Genomic DNA, 20,238 nt, shown 5'->3' with positions numbered 1-20,238 from the left:
TAAAACACTAATGATCACTTTCACAAGACTCCTCAGCTCATGGTCAACTTCTGTTGCACCGTTGCTTGACCTCTTTCTCATCCTCATCCCCTACTGGCTTTTTCTAAGAACACTTTCTAATGAATCACTTTCACAAGGATCTTCATCCCCGGGTCGGCCTCTGGAGAACGTAGGCCAAGAGTCATGGACTGTTCTGTTCTTCCTTTCTCGTTCTTTCCTCTTCTCCTCTTTGATCATCAGGGTTTGGGAAAGGGAGAGGAGAATTTAAGGAAAAGTTGCCCCTAGTTTGCTGCTATTGTAGTGGTCAAATTGCTCTTCACAGCAGGCATCCAACACTGACCTTCCATGGGGTTTATTGGTGGTGCACCTATGGGATCCTCTGCACCATCACAGTCCCTCACGAGGACTATGAACTCTCTGGCTAGCCTCTGTGAGGATCACCTACTGTTCCTGCCCCAGATTGCAACTGTACACCAATAGTCTCTTTCAGCTTTTCTCTACTTAACTGTCCTCCTGGGCAGGGTCCTTCCTATGAGTATATGGCTCAAGCTTGACATCCATGGAGTCCACTAGGCTCATAGGTTCTCTGACAACCTCCCCTGAAAACCAACCAAGTACAGCCTGATCAACTGATGAATGGGGCGGCTCCAGCCCAGGTTTTGCCTTCAGATTTCTCCTATTAAGGACGAGCGTATTTCTTTATGATTGCCCCCAAACCTCCTGAGGACATATCCATGGCCTCCCTAAAATTTTTCTAGACTCTCTCAAATAGTGAGTGAGTCCACAGTGGTTCCAATAGTGTCTGAAGCTGAACTACCATCTCGCCTGGTGGTGCCATTCTTGTCTTAGCCCCTTGCAGACAACCCCAGGCTCTACCGTGGTTCCCTCAGGACTCTATCATCTGGCTAATGGAGTTTAGGAAAGCACTGCCCTCCCCCATCTGGAGAGAGGACGAGCTGAATCTCTTGCTACACCTAAGAATTCCCTTGAAATAATCTTCTTAATTCCCTACTCTTTTCTTACAGACACTGGGAACAGTAGTGGTTGCTTGTTTTGCCACCTCTTACTAGTGAATCCTGCCTAGATGTGTCCAGCTCCTCTCTGTTTTAACGTATGGACATTTCTCAACAATCAATCTCAGCTTTGGAAAGCCAGCCAAATTTCTACAAAAAAAAAAAAAAAAAAAAAAAAAAAAAAAACTGGAAAAATGTCATTTAACCTCTTATTTCATGTAGTCACGTCAATTTTCTCAGTTACATAATTGGGATTATCAGGATTGTATTTATCACATTACTTTTTTTGCAAATGGATTTTTGTGAAGAGGATAGAAAGATAAGCTACAGACAGAGAAAATATTTGCAAGCCACATACCCAACAGAAGACTAGCATCTATAATATATAAAGAAATCTCAGAACTCGACAGTAAAGAAAATCAAATAATCCAATTAGAAAATGGGCAGAAAAACATGAAAAGACATTTCTCCAAAGAGGATATACAGGTGGAAAATAAGCACGTGAAAAGATGCACAATATCATTAGCCATCAGGGAAATGCAAATTAAAACCACCGTAATACCTCACTACACACTTACCAGAATGGCTAAAATTTTGAAAAATAGTGACAGTAACCAAATGCAAGCAAGTATGTGGGCAAACTGGAACATTCATACACTTCTGGTAGAAACTTAAAATGGTCCAACTGCTCTGGAAAACAGTTTTGCAGTTTCTTCTAAAACTAAATATGCAAACATTGCATGAACCACCAATTGGGCTTTTTCCAAGAGAAAGGAAAGTTTACATTTACACAAAAATTTGTTCATGAATGTTGATAGCAGCTTTATAATAATCAAAACGTGGAAACAACCCAAATGTCCTTCAATGGGGACCTAGTTAAACAAAGTGGTACTTCTATCCCACAGAATACTACTCAGCAATAAAAAGAATGAACTATTGACACATGCAACAGCTTGAATGAATCTCTAGGGAATTATGAGTGAAAAAAGTCAATCCCAAAGCGTTACAAGCTGCATGGTTCCATTGAAAAACATTCCTGAAACTACAAAATTACAGAAATACTCGTAGAGAACAGATTACTGGTTGTCAAGGGTTAGGAACTGGATGGGGGATGGAGGTGGGTGTGACCAAGTGGGCAACACGAGGGACCCTTAGCTAGATTAATATCCTGGTCATGATACTCATACAATTGTTTTGCAAGATGTTGCTATTGGGAGTAAAAATTACTTGGGTCTCTCTGTATTATTGTATACAACTACGTGATTCTTCAACTATCGAAAAATAAACGTTTAATTTTTAAAAACGGTTTTAGCTTTATTCATTCTACTAATTTTTGGAAGTTTCTAACGTTATCTTTATTAATTGCCTTTTAATACTACATTTTGGGTTGTTTTATAGTTCAATTTTCTGATTTTTAAGTTTAATACTTGGCTTATTTATTTTCAGTCTTTAGTTTTCAGTTATAAAACATGAGGCTGTACATTTTCCTCTGAATCCAGCTTTAGCTATATCCCAGAGATTTTCGATATATTTCATTCTTTTCTAGATAATTTTCACTTTGAATCATGGTAATATGGGAAAGTATTGCTTCATTTACAAATAACTAGGGCATTTTGGTTCTCTTTATTATTTATATATAATTTTAACTTAATTATATTATAATAAAGAATGCAACATAAAAATCTTTTTTATTATTCCTTAAGGTCTTTCTTTGATAGATTGCTATGGTAAAATTATTTCTAAAAGCACCATAGAAACAGGTTTTTTATTATTTTATTATTATTATTATTATCATTGGAAGCTATTGTCTCCCATCATTTATTCATCTTTCAGAGTCAATTTTACTTTACCAGATATTCTGTTTATAACCATAGACCATGCTTAAGTTTACTTCCTCCTCTTGTGAGTCATCCCAGTAACTCCAAAGAACAGAAAGTCATGTTTATTGTAATTTTCATTTTATTCTTCCCTTACTTTTGTGTTTCATCTTGCATTAGTGTGGTAAATTTGATACAACTCTTAAGCTAATATTGATATTAGATCGGTGCAAAAGTAATTGCAATTTAAAAGGTTAAAAATAATTGCAAAAACCACAATTACTTTTGCACTGACCTAATACATTATTATTAACTAAAGTGCATAGTTTACATTAGGTTTCACTCTTTGTATTGTATATTCTATGAATTTTGGCAAACGAATAATGTCATGTATCCACTTCTACTGTATCATACAGGATGCTTTCACTGTCCTAAAAATCCCGTGTTCCACCTACCTATTCATCCCCTCTGTTTCTCCCCTGAATCCTTGCCAACAACTGATCTTTTTATTGTCTCCATAGTTTTGCCTTTTCCAGAATGTCAGATAGTTGGAATCATATAGAATGTAGCCTTTTCAGATTGGCTTCTTTCACTTAGCAATTCTTAGCACTTAACTTTTAATGTAATAATTTAAAAATTATATTTTTAATTCAGAATATGGATCAGTGATTGAAAAGAGTAAGTCTGGAGCATAAAAGCCTAAAATCTAAGATTCGGAAGAAAACACTGAACACTGTGATATCTGTGTTGTGTGTTAGGCACGAGTCTCCTGAGCTTTCCCATGACAACCCTGGGGACACTGAGCAGGGAAGGCAGCACCTGACACAGCCAGCACTTTTCCAGTGAGTAGCAGTAGAATCCTCACCATGACCCTAAAGACCAACCACGTGGTTCTCAGCTGTGTCTCTTACATCATCTTCCACTCTCCCAGATTAAAAAAGCCTGGTGAGGGCCGACCTGGTGGCTCAGGCATTTGGAGCTCCATGCTCCTAACTCTGAAGGCTGCTGGTTCGATTCCCACATGGGCCAGTGGGTTCTCAACCACAAGGTTGCCAGTTCAACTCCTCCAAATCCTGCAAGGGATGGTGGGCAGCGCCCCCTGCAACTAAGATTGAACATGGCACCTTGAGCTGAGCTGCCGCTGAGCTCCCAGATGGCTCAGTTGGTTGGAGCGCATCCTCTCAACCACAAGGTTGCCGGGTTAGACTCCCCAAGGGATGGTGGGCTGCGCCCCCTGCAACTAGCAAAGGCAACTGGACCTGGAGCTGAACTGTGCCCTCCACAACTAAGATTGAAAGGACAATAACTTGACTTGGAAAAAAAAAGTCCTGGAAGAACACGCTGTACCCCAATAAAGTCCTGTTCCCCTTCCCCAATAAAATCTTTAAAAAAATAGAAAACATCTTTTTTTAGAAAAATGTTTACTAAAAGAATCAGATGAACAAGATGAACTGCTACAAAGAAACAAATTAAATAAAGTGTAAAATTGTCTTAAACAAACAAACAAACAAAAGCCTGGTGAGAGCCTGGCCTAACAACTGAAAGGCTCCCACCAAGGCACATTAGTGGTGATTTTCAGACACCAGGGTTAAGGGAACATCCTAAAGAGGAGGGAGGGTTCACATATAAAGGATCAGACCTAGAGTAGGGTCAGATCTCTCAACAGCACATGGAAAACTAGAAAACATGGAGTGAGGACCACAAAACATTGAAGGGAGATTATTTTCAACCTAGAATCCTATATTCCCACAAATGATCAATCCATCAAAGAATGCCTCCCCCCCCACACACACACACTTTTCCAGAAAGCTAATGGAGAAGACGCTTCAACAAAACAAAGGAATAAACCAACAAAGAAGACATGGACCCAGGCAAGAGAGGATCCAACTCAGCAGAAAAAGAAAGGTCCAGGAATTTCTCAGGATGAGTGGAAAGTCCCAAGACAACTGCTCTGCCACAGGCTTAGAGATAACGTCTCTGGTGGGGGCTGAGGACACAAGACTGGCCGCGGGGTAGGGGGAGATAGAAGGAGGTACAAAAGTAGACTGACAGTGAGCCTAAGAGAGCTTGAGCTCAAGGGCATCTCATGGGCCTCTTACAAGTCCACCGAGGGCCCTAGCATTGTCTTCACGTGGTCATAAATTTTTGTAACTTATGAAAACAAAAGTTTTATTGACTACAATCAGTTAAGATGACCAACGTCACTTTCTGCTCCAACTCCTCCTCCTTTTTCCCACTTCCCTCTTTTGTTCATCTGACTAAGAAGTTGAAATGAAAGCGTCATCAATGTGGTTTGCAGTCACATCCTTATGGTTAACCCGCCAGCACAGGAGTGGCTTTCAGGGGTACTTCTGCCACCCACTGAACAGACTCATTTGGGTGTCACATAAGCATGCCGGGAAGGACTTGACACTGGTAATAAAGCAGAAACATGCTAGAGAAAACAACTATTTTTCTCTTCTCTCTCTGGACACTCACCTTACAGCACTTGTCACTTATGTAAACAATGAGCGTGCAGCAAAGTGTAGGGAAAATGGAGTTTAGAGGTGCTTTGGAAGATTATTTAAAATATCATTATCATTTTTCTGGATTTTGTGATGTTTATGGTAGCTTTAGCTTTTTAAATTTGTGAGGTTTTTCTAACTTAAGTAAATATCAATTTTCACGCTTAATTTTGTATTCCTAATTTTATATTTGTTCCTAAGGACAGCTCCCCAAAATTGGGTACCCTTAGGCTTGATAAAACTCGATTCACTCCTGTGACTCTAGGAAAAAAAGTGCAACTAAAGTACTAGTGATATGACCAGCTTTCCTGTGTAGACAATTATATTGTCAGGCTTTTTCTAGCTAAGGAAGACTTCGCAATAGGTTCAAAGAACATGCTGCAAACCTTTAAATGAAACAATTATGAACTTCAGAAGAAACAAAAGTTGTGCAAGAAAGGAAATGTAATCAGATTATGTGACTTGACTCAGCAGTTAAGAATATTGATGCAGCCAAAACTGACGCAGATTTTTAATTAGAATTTAAATAGAAATCATTGTGGATTCAGTTGGAAGATTGTACCTCATCTACATGACTGTGACTAAATAATGTCAACAACTGATAAAGATATATCCGTTTACAGAAATGCAGATGTCAATACTAGAAGAAACAACTAAAACACTGAGAGTGGTTTCTCTGAACAGCAGGAGTGGCTGCTTTTAGCCCCACAAGACTTTAAACTGCATTTTATTACTTTCATAATGTAATTTAATACCAATCATATACGTTTTGAAGAAGTCCTAGAATTATTTATTTATTCTTTTTTTTTTTTTTTTTTTTGGTGACTGAAAATTGGGAAGTCTTGATCTAGCACAAGGTTAGAAGCAAAAATTGCTTAAAATACTATATGTGAAAACATACAAAAATGGCAACAACTTTTCCACCACGGGGAATGATTAAATAACATATGGCACATCCATATTTTGGAATTCTCCACCTCTGCTAAGTTCCATGAAATAAAACTTGTCAGGGAATAGCATAAATTGGATCAATGTCCACAAGACACTGCAAAATGAAAAAAAGAAGCTACATAGTGAAATGTGGTATTGCATATATGCACCTATGCAGGAACCATCCTGACAGGAAACCTGTAATGGTTAATTTTGTGTGTCGATTTGGCTGGGCCCAGATATTTGATCAAACTTTATTCTGGGTGTGTCTGTGAGGGTGTTTTTGGATGAGAGGAACGTTTGAATTGGTAAAGCAAATTGCTCTCCTTAATATGGGTGGGCCTCATCCAATCAGTCCTGAATAGAACAAGAAGTTTGCCTCTTCCGTGGGTATGAGAGCTCTCCTTCCTGCCTGACCTGCTTCAAACTGGGGCACGGCCGTACATCATTCCACTTCAGCTTCAGTTGCTTGGGGGAGGGGCATCGTTGTTTTGTGAGGAGGGTCGTTGTCTAACAGTATGTTGCTTTATACACCTGAATCTAATAATAAAAAAATTTTAAAAAGTGGAGCATTGGCTTTTTTCCTGCCTTTGAACTTGAAAGGCAACATCGGCTATTTCTGGGTCTTGAGCCTGCCACCTTCACATGAGCCAATTTCTTAGAATAAATCTCTTCATATATTTCGTATATATGGGGGGTGTGTGTGTGTGAGTGTGTGTATGTGTCTGTGTACATGCAGAGGGTGCCAAAAAAATGTATACACATTTTTTAAAAGGAAAAAACTGTATTAAAATTACTCTAATGGTAACCATTTTGAGCACCTCTTCTAATCACAGAAGTCAAACGTGACTTGTATTCATCTTTTGTTGTCGGTATATATTATTACAATTTTAATACAGTTTTTTCCTTTCTTAAAATGTGTATACATTTTTTGTTACCTCCTGTATACGTTTATATATATATATATATATATATATATATATATATATATATATATCCTTTAACTGTGAAGAGAAGTGAGAGGGTGAGGGAAGGACACTCCCTGTGTGTATGGGTGTGTGTGTGTTTGAAACTTTTTTTTTACAAATAGTATATATTACTTTTGTAATAATAATAAAACAAAAACTCTAATTGCTTATAGATCTTTCAGGAGGACCTTGAAAAAGGAATATGAAGTTTACCCGCTGTGGAAATTGTGGGTGACACCCTGTGCTGGAGATATGTCTAGATCTGTTTGGGGTCAAAAAGAGGCAGCCACACTGAAAACATTAGGACTGTGTCTTACCAATCCTTCTTCTTTTAGCAAACATTTTTCACTGGCCCTGCCAGCCCACCTCACAGTTCCCAGGTGGGGTGGAGTGGGGTGCTGTCTGAAACCTCTTCTGGAGGAGATCCCAACTGCAGGGAAAGCTGCTTCCTTCAGGAACCCCTCAAAATGTGGGCAGACCCTCTAGCCCAGCCTAACAGGCTCCTTCCCCCAAAAAACATCCCCAGTACCTTCTAATGAATGCTTCTGCTCCAAGCCTCTCCCCCCCCCACCAGTGTCCCTCAGGATTATGTGTCAAGGAGCAGCTGTCTAGGACCCTCTCCTCTCCCTCTTTTTTGCACCCTTCATTTCCTTGCTCCAAATAACCAATCCACACAGAGTTTCCAAGTATTTGCTTCTTCTTTTCCTACTCCTTTAAGGAGGCTGAAAATTATAATAATGACAGTGAGTAGCAGAAGAATGCGGGATCTCAATCTCCCCAGCATCTGAGCTTCTTAAACCACCCCCTCTATCTTTTCCTCTACTCCTCCCCATGCCTCTGCCTATTCTTCCTTTCTTTGACATCCCTAGTAGAGAAGCTGGGGGCAAGGTAGGGGTGGGATACAGGTAGAGATCTGCCGGAGGTCGGGGTTCCTAGCTGGTAATGTTCCGTTTCATCTCACATGCCCAGCGTTGCACCTGCTGGCAGAAATTGTCATTCCAGCGGCCATCCAACTGGACTTCAACACAGTCTTCACTTCCTCCCTCCTCGTGCCCCTGCCAGTTATCTGGTTGAGTGGCAGCCCAGTTCCTAGGAAAGCAGGACAGAGCTCAAATTCAGACCACCCCCATCCCAGCAACCCTCACCCCCAGCTCAGAAAAGCACAGCCTTAGAGAGTTCAGGGAGCAGAAGCAGCAGCCTTGGATGTTGGGAGTCTGGAGGGGAGAGAGTTGGGATTTTTGATCCCTAAGAGATGGGTGGGGTTGTATTGTGGGGCAAAAGGCCAGGTGGCCATCTGCAGGCCAAACCAGTGGGGTGAGGGGCACTTACTTGTAGCTATACTTATAGTCTGTACCATCCACCCATTTCCAGGAACCTTCGCTTTCAGTGAGACCTATCCAGATACGAAAGGGGCCCATGTGTTGTCCAATGAATTTCTGGAAAACAGGTGGGAGAGAATTTCTAATCTCTTATACCTCTATACAGCATTAGTTGTGGTCCCCTCAGACTTTCCTAGCCTGATCTACCCCCAAGCTGAAGCATCAGCTCCCAATGAAACTAGTTCCTCGTTTTTTCTGCTGTAACCTTAGCTATTTTTAGAGAACATTTACTAAGCTAAAGCACATGCTAAATACTTCACAAGGATTATTTTATTTAATCCTCATGATTCCTCTAAATTGGTTGCCCTAGTTTATACATGAGATTAAGGAACTCTTGGTAGTTGGTAAAGCCCAGAAAGTCAATGCAGTGCCTGAGTGTGTGACTTCTGCCCCTGATCTAGCCCCCCCCCCCCTTTCATTCTTAACTCACAGCTGCTGGCCCAACTCTAGTCTTCTCCTTGTCTTCTGCCCACAACCTCAGATTTGAGATCCTGACTCTGGCCTCTGCTGCCCCCATGGACCCCTAGGTTTCACTCGCCTCTCAAGTGCATCTGCCCTGCTCCTGCTTCTATGTGTAGCTGTCATTTCTGGAGGTTCACCAGGCCCAGAGCTCCCAGTTGGATCCACTGTCCAAAGCCCCGTTATGACTTGGCTGCAAGGGGTCTGGCAGTCTGTGCTGAAAGTAGGAGCCTGCCCTGGGTATGAGGGTAGCCCAGCCAGCCAGCTGGCAGGAGCTGGGGTGAAAGTGGTCCTCTGAGATAGCTCATCAGGACTCAGGCAGACAACAGACACCCCCCGCCCCCCCCCCCCCCAAATAGCTTCCTCTTACAGATATGGCTCTTCCTGGGGACTTAAGAGCTATGGAATGGGAGGATAGCAGGGGGAGACTCTGAAGGAAGCAGAGGGGTGGGTTGACCAACCTGAACACCTAGCAGTTCCCTTTGACAGCATATGAAGAAGTATCTCCAACTGCATTTGGAGGAAGATTTCCTAATTCACTCTCACTTCCTATAGATACAACTAAGATTGCAGTTTGCCATCTCGTCTGAGGGCAGATATGGTAACATCCTTGAATTCTAAAATCCTGCAAATAGGACAATATCCTGTGCATAAAGGTGCAACTCTCAGAGGCTGGTGGGGTACTCCCACAATTCAGAGGAGTCAACAGAGCTAGAAGGAAAGTCTTAGAGACAAGATATCCTATTTGCTGCTTCCTGCTGCCCCAGCCCCTTCTTCCCATCACCACAAGAAGCTTAATAACTGAACAAAAAGTACAAATTGGTACGGCCCGGTGGCTTAGGTGGTTGGAGCACTGTGTTCCTAACACCAAGGTTGCCAGTTCGATTCCCACATGGGCCAGTGAGCTACGCCCTCTATGGCTAAGATTGTGAACAACAGCTCTCCCTGGAGTTGGGCTGCAGTGAGCAGCCTGTCGGCGTGAGCAGCCACTAGCTACCGTGTGCTGCTGTGAGTGGCCAATGGATATCGTGAGTAGCTGGCAGTCTGCGAGAGCTGCTGTGAGTTGCTGTGAGCAGCTGGTAACGGACTGCCTCAGCCAGGGGGAGCGCAAGGCTCATAATACCAGCATGGGCCAGGGAGCTGTGTCCTACACAACTAGACTGAGAAACAATGGCTTGAACAGAGTGGGGGCGGGGGAGGCGGAAGAAGTGAGGGGAAAGAATACAAATCATCAAAACCCAGCCCTCTGTGTCAAAGACTGATGGAGGGAATCAAGTACTGCCAGACAATCAGAGGAGATAGATAGTCCAGGAGAATTTACCTCCCCTATTCACGGGCAAATAACAGGCAAGAAAGAATTGTGCCCATTCATGAAAATGGAAGAGTCAGGAAATTATCTTGGAACTTATGCAAAAATAAAGAGGAGGAGGAGGAGGAGGAGGAGGAGGAGGAGGAGGAGGAGGAAGAAAGAATTGTGATATCAAAAAGAGAGGTGAAGGGGCGGCCGGATGACTCAGTTTAGAGCTCGAGCTCTTAACAACAAGGTTGCCAGTTTGATTCCCACATGGGATGGTGGGCTGCGCCCCCTGCAACTAAGATTGAAAATAGCGACTGGACTTGGAGCTGAGCTGCGCTCTCCACAACTAGACTGAAGGACAACGACTTGGAGCTGATGGGCCCTGGAGGGACACACTGTTCCCCAATATTCCCCAATAAAAAAATATAAATAAATAAAGATGTTCTGGCAACATGTAGTAGTTGAAAATACTGGCTAAGGAGGCGGAGTGGCTCTGAATTCTGACTCCATCCTGACTTACTACCGTGTTTCCCCAAAAAGAAGACCTACCCCGAAAATAAGCCTGTCATGCAGGGACTCATGAAGGGTCTCTCAGCCAGGGTGGAGACACAAAAGCAAACATCCGCCAACACCCCAACAAGAGGCCTTCCTACACCAGTCTCGCTTGCTAGCTCAGCTACCATCTTCTTGCTAGCCCCCATTTACTGTTAGCATAGCCACAGCAGTTCTATTAGTGGCCAATGGCTCACTGGTTACAGCTGATGGCCAACTAGCCACAGCCGATGGCCATCCAATCACAGTTGATGGCCATTTACTACCTGAGCCAGCACCTTTCCACGTGAGGCCAAGAGCCTGGAAACTGCCCTCCTGGCTCTGTCCCCACAGAGCCCCAGTTAAGAGCTCAGCCAGACGGACGCATTTAGTACATTATGGCGATGTTCCAGAAGAAGATGACATGACTGTATTTGAATAAATGTAGATTGTTGTACATGAAAAAATAAGACATCCCCTGAAAATAAGCCCTAATGGAGCAAAAATTAATATAAGACCCGGTCTTATTTTCGGGGAAACACGGTAGCTGTGTGGCAAGTTCCCCTTTCCTTAGTTCCCTCATCTCTCCCTCCCTCAAAGTGGGGATAGTAAGAGTGCCTACCCTGTATGTAGGGTTGTGAGGATTAAGGAGTGAATACATCTGAAAGTGCCTGTCACATAGTAAGGACTCAGTAAATGTTACCATTAATATCCTCCATTTCCAAAAAAATGCCCCACCTATTCTAACATGTTGGTTCTTCCCTGTGAACTTTGGTGTTTGGGGTTGTGCATCTGGTGGCAGCAGTGGGCAAGGGAGACCTGGAGCACCTTGCAGGGACTCAGTAACCCATAGCAGGCACGTCACTGGAAATCCTGCCCACTCTCTTCCTTTCACCCAACTGAGCACCACATCCCAAGGCCAGCACACAGTAGAAGGGATTCTCAGCACCTCCACTGTTCTGCACCCAGGTCCTGGCTTTAGTTCATCCTGTCTCGCGTTCTGTCTCCTGATCTGTTCCTCATCCCCTGCTCACCTGGCTCCTGCGCCTTTGCCTGAGCCCCTGGCTGTAATCTCCCACCTCAGAATCAATGGCTGCTCCACTATGAACTTCCCAAAGTTCGGCCAGACTTCTGCTTCTGGACGCTTCCCTGGGTTACAAAATAATAAAGCAAGCCTGATCCAGCCTCCCAGAGTTTGCATTCCCCAGGTTTCCTCCTGCCTTTGGGAAGCGTATGGTTTCACCTGCTCCTCTCTGGAGTTGACGACCACCAGGTGTGCATTCTCCAGCTGGCAGTACTTCTCAGCCTCGGGCCAGGTCAATCCAGAGTGTGAGAACCAGTAGCAGCTCCCTTTGTGCTCCAGCCAGTTAACGGGGCAGCATTCTGTGCCTGAGAAGATGGGGGTGGGCAGAAGGGGATGAAATCCTGATGGGCAGGACAGGCACACTGGGACTGAAGACAGCCCTGTCCCTACCGTTGCTCCGCAGGAACGCCAACTGACAAGACAGGATGCGCAGATCAACTGGGAAGTGCTTCAGATGAAAGAGCAAGGTGGCATGATCTAGAGGGCGGAGCAATGAACAATGATGTGGGTGACCTATCTACCGGGACTCCACACAGGACTCCAGCCTTTGGCTGGAAAACTACACCACACACATCACAGACCACACACACACTCACATATGGACATACGACACACACATCACATACCACACACACACTCACACTGTACACAAACTCATGCACAACACACACTACATATGCACACACAAAATACACATCACTCACACCGTACACACTCACAACACACACACTTATACGCACATATAAGACATCACTCACACCACATACCACACATACACTCTCACACGTGAAACACACACACACTCAAGGGAAAGTCTCTGACCTGCTTTCAGGTCCCACTGCTGTTTCTCCAGCTTGGCTTCCATAGATGTCACCTTGTCACCTGTGCTGCCTCCTGAGAAAGAGGAAAGCTAAACCATTTTCCCTCCATTCTGCCGCCTTAACATCCCTCCATCCTCACACACTGGAGCACCCGTCCGGGCCACCTGGGAGGTTGCAGGCTCTGCCCCCGGCCTCCCAACTCCACCCGGTCTCCTGGAGCTGCCACACTGACTTTCTGAGGAACAAACCTGCTCAGGCTGCTCCCCTGCTTAAATCCATTCATTCGGTCCCCATTTTCTCAAAATAAAAGCTCACTTCATTAGCACAGCTTGCCTGTGTGGCCCGGCCCCTACTCATCTCTCTGACCCACCCCTCATTACTTAGCTCCTGCCACACTGGAAGGATTTACAGTTCCAAAATGTGCAGTGGTCTTCCCCACCTCTGGGCCATTGCAAATTCACTTCTCTCTACCTGGCACTACCCTCCCTCTTCACCTGCCTATCATTCTTCAGGGTCCTTCAACCCAGGAAACAGCATCCCTGGAAGACTGGCCCAGCTTCTCAGGCTGGGTTATCTGCCCACAGCACCCCAAACATGCCCCTTCGCAGACCTAACATTGAGCAAGTACCTCAGAATCCAGCAAGCCTGTGTTGGTAAGCCAGTGCCTCGACAACGCAACCACACCCACCCCGCCCCTCTGGGGAGCACCCACTCACCATGGGAGCTAAGAGTCCCGATCTCCATCTTGGTGCTGGTGGAGAAATTGCTGAAATCTTCTTTTAGGGTCTGAAACTCCACTTGCAGCTGTGCTCCTAGTCAGGAGGCAGAGGGCACAGGACAAAGTGGAGGGGGCTGTGCCCCATGTGACAGCCCCCGTCACCATCCATGGCACTGTCCCCCTCAGTGCCCCCATACTTGCCCCAGCACTGCCTCCATCTCTTCCCCTATCATACTCTCATTGCCCCCAGCACTGCCCATCTCTCCTCCCCCATAAGCCCCACCCCTGCTGGCCTCTGCAACCCTCACTTTGGGACCCAATCACACAGATGGCCACCAGCAGCAGGACGTCGAAGCCCAGGATGAGCAGGCTGAGCCAGAACTTGGAGCAGAGCCGCTGCAGCAGAAGGGGCTGGGGAGGAGGCATCCCTGAGAGAGAAGGGATATCAAAAGGAGGGGTGTCAAGAGCCAGTATAATGGATGTCTTCAGGGAGACAGAAGTCTGAGGACATACAACCCATGTGGGTGGGAGGAAAGTCGATGGGAAGGGTTATCGGGGAAGTCAATGGGCTTTGACTCCAGCGTTCAAGTATTGCACACACACGCATTTGCACACTTGTGCCCACATGACCACATGCAAATATGCACACACACACCTACACAGGTGCATGCAACACACCAGCACATGGCACTAATATTCACATCATTTTTGTGTAAAGCCCTGATCTTGCACCTGGGGGACCTAAAGGCCAGATCTTGTGTTCTTAAAATCCATGCCTGGACCCCTCAGATAAGTCCAAAACTGGGCCAAACCCCCACCAATTCCACTGGGATGGATCCTTAAGTCCAGGTCATTCCACCACACACCGCTCCCCAAGGGCCGCCCTCCAAGCCTCAGCCTCTCTCAGAACCCACCCCTCAGAGCCGCCTCTCCCATATCCCTCCGCCCTTCCACCACAGAAACCCTTGTTCCACTATAAACTCTGCCCCTTAGCCCTCAGTCATCTCATAGAAACCTCTCCCTCCTCTTGGTCAAGCTGAACCCTGAAAACACACACACACACACACACACACACACACACACACACGCGTGCGCACGCGCATTTTTCATTTCACTTTCACACTCCCTACAGCACACACCATTGCCCCCAGCACTGCCCATCTCTCCTCCCCCATAAGCCCCACCCCTGCTGGCCCCTGCAGCCCTCACTCTGACACCTAATCACACAGAGGGCCACCAGCCCCAGGACGTTGAAGCCCAGGATGAGCAGACACCTTCATTAACACACATCCTCACACTCACACACATTTTTTCACACACACCTTCTCCCATACTACAGCGCACATTCACATACGATACACACTGACACACACGTTCTCATGCACTCACACGCATGCTCCCACATCTTCACATGCACAGAACTGGCTTCACCCCTCCTGACACTTCTCCAAGCCTGGAGCAGTGGCTGTCCTCCCAGGTGCAAGCTTCTGCTTTTGCACCATCAACTTCTAACAAAATGTTTCCTTTTCTTTGCCTCAGACCCTGGCCTTCCCTTTCTCCTCACTGCCATCACACTCAGGCGCCCTCACATCCTGGGGAGGCTCAGGCAGGGGCTCAGTATCTTCCTCCCCAGTTCATCAACTGCCACCATCCTGAGTAGGACACTGTCCCTATGAGTGACCACCTGGAACTCTTGACCTCCTCACACCAATAATTGTCACCCTCCTCCACTTCAGCCACACTCAGGACCCCATCTTGACCCAGAGAGGCCATGTCTCTGACACCTCCACTGCCCACTCCCTGCTCTGAGCGCTGCCTCCCCTTTGCCTCTCCCCCCATACGTATTCCCTGATTCCCTGTGTTTCTGTCCACCCAGAAGCTCTCACTGACCAGTCTTCCCCACCCAGCTGAGACTCCATGGCTGAGCCTCTGACTGCTCTCTCCAGTACTGTCCACTCAGCAGGCCCTCCCTTATCCTGCTTCCCAATCTGACCTACGACCTATGAAACCCTAACTCTGGGTCAGCTCACCAATCTGTCTCTGCACCTCTGCCCTGAAATCAGACCGCCCATGGCTGAGTCCAGCGGTGCCACCAAATAACTCAGAAATCATAGACAAATCATTCAAACTCTTGGTGCCTCAGCTTTCTTGTATCCACTTACACAATCTAAAATAGTCAAATTCAGAGAAACAGAGAGTAGAATGGTGGTTGCTAGGGGCTGGGGGAGAGGAAATGGGGAATTGCTGTTCAACCGGTGTAGAATTTCAGTTATGCAAGATGTATAACTTCTAGAGCTCTGCTGTAAACACTGTGCCTCTAGTTAACAAAGCAGCCTTGTGCACTGAAAAATTGGTTAAATGGTAGATCCCACATTAAGTGTTCTTATCACAAAATATATGTGTGTGTGTGTGTGTGTGTGTGTGTGTGTGTGTGTGTGTGTAAGAATAGTAGCTACCTGATTAGGGTGTTCTGAGAATGAAATGAGTTAAAACATGTAAAATGTTGCTTAGACAAGATTGAAAGTCAAAGAAATGGTCTGCCCAACATGGAATACTAGGGGCTTGATTTCCCCTTCTCCCAGAGACAACAAAAACAAAAAACAGACAACTGTAAGAAACAATCATTTTCAAGATGCCGGGACTTCAGGCAACACAGGGCAAGGATCCCTGAGAGGTAGGATAGAAATGAGATGAGCCCTGTGACTGGCCCAGCCTAGTGCTGGGAGAAAGCTTTCAGCCCCGGGGCAGGGAGGGGCAGTCCAAGCGGAGCAGACTGCTCCCCCAGTTGAGGAGCTGAGTTGACGAGCTGAGAGTCTAAGGAGACCAAGGTGGTTAAATTTCACAGGACAGAGGGTCAGAGGAGAGAGCTGCACAAAGAACCCCAGAGATCTGTGGAGAGTTCCCCTCAAGCAATCAGCTGAGTACTGATCAGCCCATGTATGTAAAGAAAGCTACCCAAGACCAGGAGAAAAACAATCTGAAATGATTAAGGAACAGTACCTGGCACACATACAGGGCCAAGAATAATGCCTATTCGCACAGCCAGTCTGGAAAACTCACAACCTACAGGGCATTGGGTAGAAGACCCAGGAAGCCCTTGCCCCAGTGATGCTGCAGACCCACCTAACAAATCATAAACGGTCCAGAATGACTCCAAGTGACTTAACTACATCCCAGAACAAAGCTCAGGAATATTTAGAGGAATATAAATATAGCCATCACACAACAAAGTAAAATTCACAATGTCTGGCAGCCAATCAAATATTACCAGACATACAAAGAAGCAGGAGAATACATTTTATAATAAGGAGGTTAATAAATCTACCAAAACTGATCCAGAACTGACACAGATCTTAGAATTAGCAGACAGGACATTAAAATAGCTATTGTAACTATATTACATATGTTCAAAAAATTAAGTAGAATATCAAGGAAAATATTTTAAATTCCTAAGTTGAACTTCTAGACATGAAAACTAGGGAAAACTACAATGTCTGAAATTAAAAAGACATCGGGTAGAATTAGGGAAGGTTAGACATGCATAAGGAAATATTAGTGAACTTCAAGACATAGCAATAATAACTATATAAAAAGAAACACCAAATTGAAAAAAATAGGCATGGTGTCAGATCTGTACTAGACTTATGGGGGAATCACTTCATAAATTATATAAATGACGACCCACTATGCTGTACACCTGAAACTAATATAAAATAATATTGAATGTCAACTGTAATTTTAAAAAAATAATCATGGGGATATATAGTACAGCATAGAAAATATAGTCAATAATATTCTAATAATTATGTACAGTGTCAGATGGGTAATAGACTTATTGAGGTTACTTTGTCAGGTATATAAATGTCTAATCACTATGTTGTTTTGTACACCTAAAACTAAAAAAAAAATACTTTCTCCTAAAACCCAGAATAATTTTATACATATATATATATATATATATATATATATATATATATACATATACATATACACATATGTAAAGAATTGCCATTAAATTTGATGCAAAGGCTATTGTGCATTGTTAGAGACCCTGGAGATTTTGCTTCTCTATATTGGGAGGATGTGTGTTCCAGGTATGGGAAGAAGAAAGTAGAGAGATTTTTGATTACCAGAAAAACGAATGGTAGCTGAGAGGATAATAGAACTATTTTAAGTATGCCTCTACCATTTCTATGTAGGGGCCATGTGACTAATTATGTGCAAAAGAATATAATAGATTCAAGACTTTCCAGTGCTCTCTTCTGTCATGCTGACCAGTGGTGATTCCAGTGGTGGAAATTTCTATCCGCTAATGTCCTTGAGGGATCATGTGAAGCAGTTTTCTACTTCTACTACCATATAAGCATATTGCCTATGTAACATGAGAAATAAAAATTGATGGAGTTAAGAAACAAACTAGGAGGAAAGAAACACCAAGAGGAAAAAAGAAGTTTTTAAAACTGGAAGAGCATCAGTGAACTGTGGGACCACTAATAGATGTACAATTGGAGTCCTGGAAAGAAAGGGAAGAAGAGGGAGGCAGACAAAAATTCTTTGAGGAAGCAATGGCCAAAATATTTCCAAATTTGCTGAAAACCATAGGCATATAAGGTGCTCATAGAGTGGAAGGTGGTCTAGTAGGCAGGTAATAGACGTCAGCTCACATGAAGGCAGCAGAGGCTGCTGGAGAGAAATGTACTGATGGTTGTACCGCTTCAGAGTTGCCCTGTGGTGTCATCCATCAGGCCTTTTGGGTGACTTCCTTCTCCCATAAAACACAAAACCTCTGGACTCTCTCCAAGCCTTTTGTTTAAACTCTGAAACCTCTCACCCTGAGAAGATTCAATAATATCCAAAATCATTTCGGAGTGTTTACTACATACCCAGCATCATAGGGCATTGAGGATGCAGAGGGGAGTGAGACAGATGTAGCGACTGCCCAGTGCAACCTACGGCTTGGTAGAAAGGCCTGCCAGCCCACTGCCCCAGGAAAGAGGAAGCCATCAGGAGGAGGGCCTAGCCCTCCTGCTACTCCTGCCCTGCCCAGCTCCCACCCGCGCCTGCAACAGCACTAGCTCCTGCAGTCTCCCAGCCTCAGGAATGAGGGGTCCTTCCTCCCAGCCCAGGCTAACTAATCCCCCTCCCTGATCCCCAGCCCCTCCTGTCTCCACAGAGCCTCACTCCATCACCAGCCCCCACACACCTGACACCTCCTCCCCCACCCCTGGCTCCTGCCCTTCAGCTTAGAACAGCTCAGATCTCTCTTGTCTTAAAACTTTTTTCCAGACACAGGGCCTTCCATCAAGATCTGCTAGAGAAGGATCCAGGCAGGGGATTTGGGAGGAGTGGAAATGTCCCAGGGTAGCTCTGTATGTATTGCCCCACCCATCTCCATGCACCACCACCACCACCACCACTCCAACTTATGTACACATTCTCCTGGCTGAATGTGCTTTCTTTGGACACACACACACACACACACACACACACACACACACACACGATGCATGTTGTCAGAAGGAAGGCTGGAAGGAAGAGGGAAGGAAGTCATCTCCAGGTTCCACTTATTCCCTCGCCTCTGGGCACATACCCTTTCCTGAGGTCCGGAAGTTGAAGTTGGGGAGCAAGCAGATGTATCAGCACCTCACACCTATAGAGCCCCAGTCCCTGCTCACTGAGTGAATATGACAGAGAACTCAGAGAGCCAGAGCAATCGGGAGTGAGACAGAGGTGAAGCAAAGCTCCAGAAACTGGACACTTGCCATTCCAAAATGCATCTTCTACCCTGTGATTGTGCCTGTGAGTGTCTGGCCCCTCACTCCGACTGAGCTCGTGGTCGTTTTCCTCAGAGTCCAGCTGCTGGACGTCTTGAAAGTCCTTCGCCATCCTGAGTCCAGGGCTGGAGCTGGACCTGGAGTTGGGTCAAGGCTGCTCTTAGGGCTGGGGCTGAGTTCAGGACTGATGCTTGTGCTAAGATGGTAATTCAGGTGGAGGCTGATGAGAGGGTTGGATGTAGGGTAAGAACAGGTCTAGGTGACAACTTGAATTGGGTCTTAGGTTGGAGGTGACTTTGGAGCTGAAATACAGCCAGGTCCCGTCCCTTCTCAGGTGATTACTTAGGCTGTGATATGGCCAGGAAGGAGCCTTTCCTCCACACTCTCAGCCACCAAACCACCCACATCTTCCCATCTGTCCCCCATTGTCCCTGAACTAGGGTATCCCTAATCCCAAACATCCCCAGTCCCACCCACCTCCCCAGTCTTTGTTACCTGTTATGGGTGTGGAAGGCTGACTCCTTGGTCCCTCAGACAACCCAGGCCCCAAGGCTAAGGAGGCCTGGAGCCAGAAGTAGGGCAGGTGGTGCTAGACAGGAGAGGAGAGGAGGGGAGGGGGCTGGTCCAGGCAAGGTCCCTGAGCCCATGTGTCTGAGCGTCCAAGTGTTTCTAAACTGGCATCTCCTGACCCCAGGACTTTGGACAGTAAACAGAAGTAGAAAGGGAGTTGGAACTCAGGCAAAGCATAGTGGGGGCGGGGGATAGGACTGTCTCTGTTCTTCCTAGAGAAGGGGGTCTCCTGGTCTGTCCTCTTCACCCCCATAAGCTGGTCACATCATTCCTCATTGCACAGTTTGGGGGGGGCAGGCCAGGAGGATTGGGGTGCAGTTGATGGTTTCTCCTCTGCCCTTCCCCCTGTCACTTTCTGCCTCTAAATTTCCCA

The 20,238-nt window shown here is 45.4% G+C and overlaps 1 protein-coding gene across 5 annotated transcripts in view; it reads right to left on the bottom strand.

Moving 5' to 3' along the window:
• LOC109439058 (asialoglycoprotein receptor 2) overlaps positions 1-19,979 on the bottom strand; it is a 38,382-nt gene extending 18,403 nt beyond the window's left edge. The window contains exons 1-9 of one of the 5 annotated variants that reach the window (XM_088801958.1): positions 19,791-19,974; positions 19,284-19,491; positions 13,830-13,949; positions 13,520-13,615; positions 12,805-12,876; positions 12,373-12,459; positions 12,142-12,287; positions 8,562-8,668; positions 7,529-8,321 (exon numbers count right to left, since the gene is read on the bottom strand). In XM_088801958.1, the coding sequence (XP_088658084.1) occupies positions 8,165-8,321; positions 8,562-8,668; positions 12,142-12,287; positions 12,373-12,459; positions 12,805-12,876; positions 13,520-13,615; positions 13,830-13,949; positions 19,284-19,407 (909 nt within the window). In that variant the 5' untranslated portion in view covers positions 19,408-19,491; positions 19,791-19,974 and the 3' untranslated portion in view covers positions 7,529-8,164. Of the gene's footprint in view, positions 1-7,528; positions 8,322-8,561; positions 8,669-12,141; positions 12,288-12,372; positions 12,460-12,804; positions 12,877-13,519; positions 13,616-13,829; positions 13,950-15,614; positions 15,911-19,283; positions 19,492-19,790 lie in introns of those variants that run through there. The other 4 variants (XM_019719242.3, XM_074320120.2, XM_074320119.2 and 1 more) reach the window with 4 other exon arrangements.
• Positions 19,980-20,238: the final 259 nt, after the last annotated feature.

This window comes from Rhinolophus sinicus, chromosome 12 (assembly GCF_057876585.1).
Source record: "Rhinolophus sinicus isolate RSI-liver-muscle chromosome 12, RSI-T2T, whole genome shotgun sequence".
Taxonomy (NCBI): Eukaryota; Metazoa; Chordata; class Mammalia; order Chiroptera; family Rhinolophidae; genus Rhinolophus; species Rhinolophus sinicus.
Note: the sequence above shows the minus strand (reverse complement) of the source record. Positions and strands in the feature narration are given on the sequence as shown.